General features: G+C 45.5%; 1 protein-coding gene across 4 annotated transcripts in view; it reads right to left on the reverse strand.

Annotated features, from left to right (window-relative positions):
• The window catches only part of CAMTA2 (calmodulin binding transcription activator 2), a 52,428-nt gene extending 49,928 nt beyond the window's left edge, over window positions 1-2,500 (reverse strand). For 3 of the 4 annotated variants that reach the window (XM_072399286.1, XM_072399285.1, XM_072399283.1), the window contains exons 1-2: window positions 2,403-2,500; window positions 356-502 (exon numbers count right to left, since the gene is read on the reverse strand). In XM_072399286.1, the coding sequence (XP_072255387.1) occupies window positions 356-431 (76 nt within the window). In that variant the 5' untranslated portion in view covers window positions 432-502; window positions 2,403-2,500. The remainder of the gene's footprint in view (window positions 1-355; window positions 503-2,402) is intronic. The other variant, XM_072399287.1, reaches the window with a different exon arrangement.
• Between the last annotated feature and the right edge of the window lie 551 nt (window positions 2,501-3,051).

The following is a 3,051-nucleotide window of genomic DNA, read 5'->3' on the forward strand; positions in this document are numbered from 1 at the left end:
CCAAGAGAAACTCTGCAGTTGTTTCTTTTTGCATATCAAAGCACAGCTTGCTCCAGAAGTTAATGAATGTCTTGGCGCCATAAAGTTGTTTTTTGCTTTGTTTGTGATTAGCTCACAGTGAGGATGTTATACAGTAACTGACACCACGTTGCCTAATAATATGTTGAGACAAACATCTGTCCTAAATGTATTTATTAAAATAATGTACCTGTTCCCACTTACATACAAATTCAACTTAAGAACAAATCTACAGTCCCTATCTCGTATATAACCCGGGGACTACCTGTATATATTTTTACACTCTACAATATCACCACACACAACATAAATACCGGTATACGGGATATGTACAGACCTCCTATGAGTGTAGAGATAACTAGACGAGGAGCTGCGGTCTCACCTGAGAGCTCGGCACAATCCTTGCTGTTCATTGTAAATAGCTGGACATCTCGGGGAGTGGAGAAGAGTTGTTAGGCCACCAGATATCCCAATTTCCAGAGCTCTGTTAAACAAGAGAGACAAGAGAGAAATCAACAGGGTGAATGCAGAGGGGAAACTCTTTTATTTTGAAGTTTTGGACAAAGTAACGATAGGGTTGAACCCTTCATAATTTTTATTAATTCTGTCCTTGATCTTGTTTGGGAAATGAGGCGTGCTCTGACTTGCTGCAGTTTCTAATATACATTGTGAGAGGTTGGTACAACTTTGCAAGGCTACGAGGAAAGATGGAAGGGCCTATTTATTCATTCATGTAGGGATACATTTCCTGCACTTTACATTGAGAATGTCGGTACATATTCAATCACCATGACCATCTATAGTGAAAAAGAAATCATAGCACCATGTGTGTTCTGTATCGTATGAGTTGCTGTGTACTGAGGGGTGCTTCAGCCTGTTTGGTTTTTGTATAAACACTGCAACACTTCCCAACACGCATACACTACGATCAGATCCAGACCTGCATTAGGATCAAGTGATCCTGCGCAGCTCCTTTGCATGGCACCTCACCAATTGCTCGATCACCTGCACTGCAGCACCTGCAAATTTGATTGGCACCGCTCACTTCCACCCCCATTCATTCTCCAAGGGGCTGCCACCTTGAGAAGTCACATGCAGGGTCTCCCAGGAGCCAGCGGTTCCCTGGCATGAGGAAGCAGTAAACTCACCGCAACCTCACCACCAGTGTGAACATCTTCTAAGTATTGTTGTTCAGCCGGTTGATGTGCAGGGAGCCAATGTGAATGAGCCAACTTGAAGAGAACTCCCTGGAAGGAGCTTTGCTTCGACATAGATAAAGTTTCCATTGCGCTGGACAAAAAAAAAAAACAATTCTGATGCCCATGAAACTATTATCTGCTGCTCAGTAAACAGAAATCACCAACAGTCCAGGAATAATTGTTCAGATTGATCTGCACTGTGGGAGGGGGAGGACGACTCTCATCTGTCACTAATATTATGGCTTCTGCTAGTCACTGATCAATACAACTCAGAAACCTCAGAATTCAGGAGCCAGTCAGGCCAATCAGAATCAAAAAAGCATTAAACAACAAAGAGTATTTCCCCCCATCAATCTTATTAAAGATAATAAAAAAGACCAATACTTGCACTGCTGCATTGATTAGAAGAAAGCCGAGGCTGCTTATGTAATTATTTGTATTTACAAGAAGCATTGAGATCCCCCCAATGAACAGCCATCAGAAACAAATCTCATTCCTAGCACTGATTATCAAATATTATCTCAATGTTTCCTTTTTTTGTTCCACAGCTGGTGACCCCCCGCAGCCTCCTTGCAATGACTTCCTGCCTACACTGCCAGCTGAATGGCATCTTCAGGGCAGGTTTACTGGTGAGAGGAATGGAGCAGGCCTATGCAATGAGCGTTGATATGGATGCTTGAAGGCTCCAATGTAAGCCCATCTGATAGGGTGACAACACAGGGGAACATGCAGGAATTTGGTCACCCCAAAAATAAAAAGGACGACCCAAGGAGTATTATAGGAGAAGTTACAGGAACATGGAGAATAATTAGCGCCACCAACTGGTGCTCTGCGGTGCTGCCACGTTGGACTGCTGTAAGAAACAGAAGAGGAAACATCCAAAACTGAGAACTGTCACCAGAAGAAAAGCTTAGGGAAATCATCCAACGGGGACAACTGCTACAAAGACAACGGGTATACATATATGGGGGGTAATAATAATGAGGAGGCCTGGTCACCATGGACCCCACATACACTGACAGGGGGGATGTAGATGGAGGAGGGGTGAGGACTTGTCACAGGATGACAGTTCGGCACTGACAGTACAAAGCCCCCACTCTCTCACCACACACCTGGCTGAGGTGATAAGGTGCAGCATAGAGTGGCCCCCGGGGGCCCCAGACACATCCCCTCCCCCTCACTCACCTCCCCGGGACCCTCCAGCCGCCATCTTATCAGCGCGCCCCCCCTTCTCACATCACCTACTACGTCATCGCGCACACCAGGGGGCGGGGCTGCGTGACATCACCCGGAAGAGGCTCTGTACGCGCGTGACGTCGTAGTGGGCGGGGTGTTGGATGAGAAGAAGGGGGAGATGGGAGGTGAGGTTGATGAGGGGTAATAATGGCTAGAGGGGTGAGATGAGGGCAGAGGGGTGTCACATGACTTCTGACAGCCAATACCAGGGGCAGAATACTGGGATAAATGCATTTTTATGTATCTGCTCCTGCTGGGGTAGATCAAATGACAGAAACTGCCCCATTATGGGGTATAACAGAATATTCTACCCCCGAATGGGGTATAACAGAGGATTCTCCACGTTATACAATATATTAGAACAATCTGTTTATTAATCAGGTGTATCATTGGACCGGTTACCCTATTATGAGGGTACAAAGAGAATAATTACCCCTTTATGTGGTATACCAGGACAATGTGCCCCATTATAGGGTATAATAGGACAGTCTGCCCTATTATGGGGTAAATCAGGACAATCTGATAAAATAGTGGAGTGGGGTATATCACATGATAGGTGAGTGCCCCATCCTGGGGTATTTCATTATACAATCACCCC

Source organism: Pyxicephalus adspersus, chromosome 2 (genome assembly GCF_032062135.1).
Source record: "Pyxicephalus adspersus chromosome 2, UCB_Pads_2.0, whole genome shotgun sequence".
Taxonomy (NCBI): Eukaryota; Metazoa; Chordata; class Amphibia; order Anura; family Pyxicephalidae; genus Pyxicephalus; species Pyxicephalus adspersus.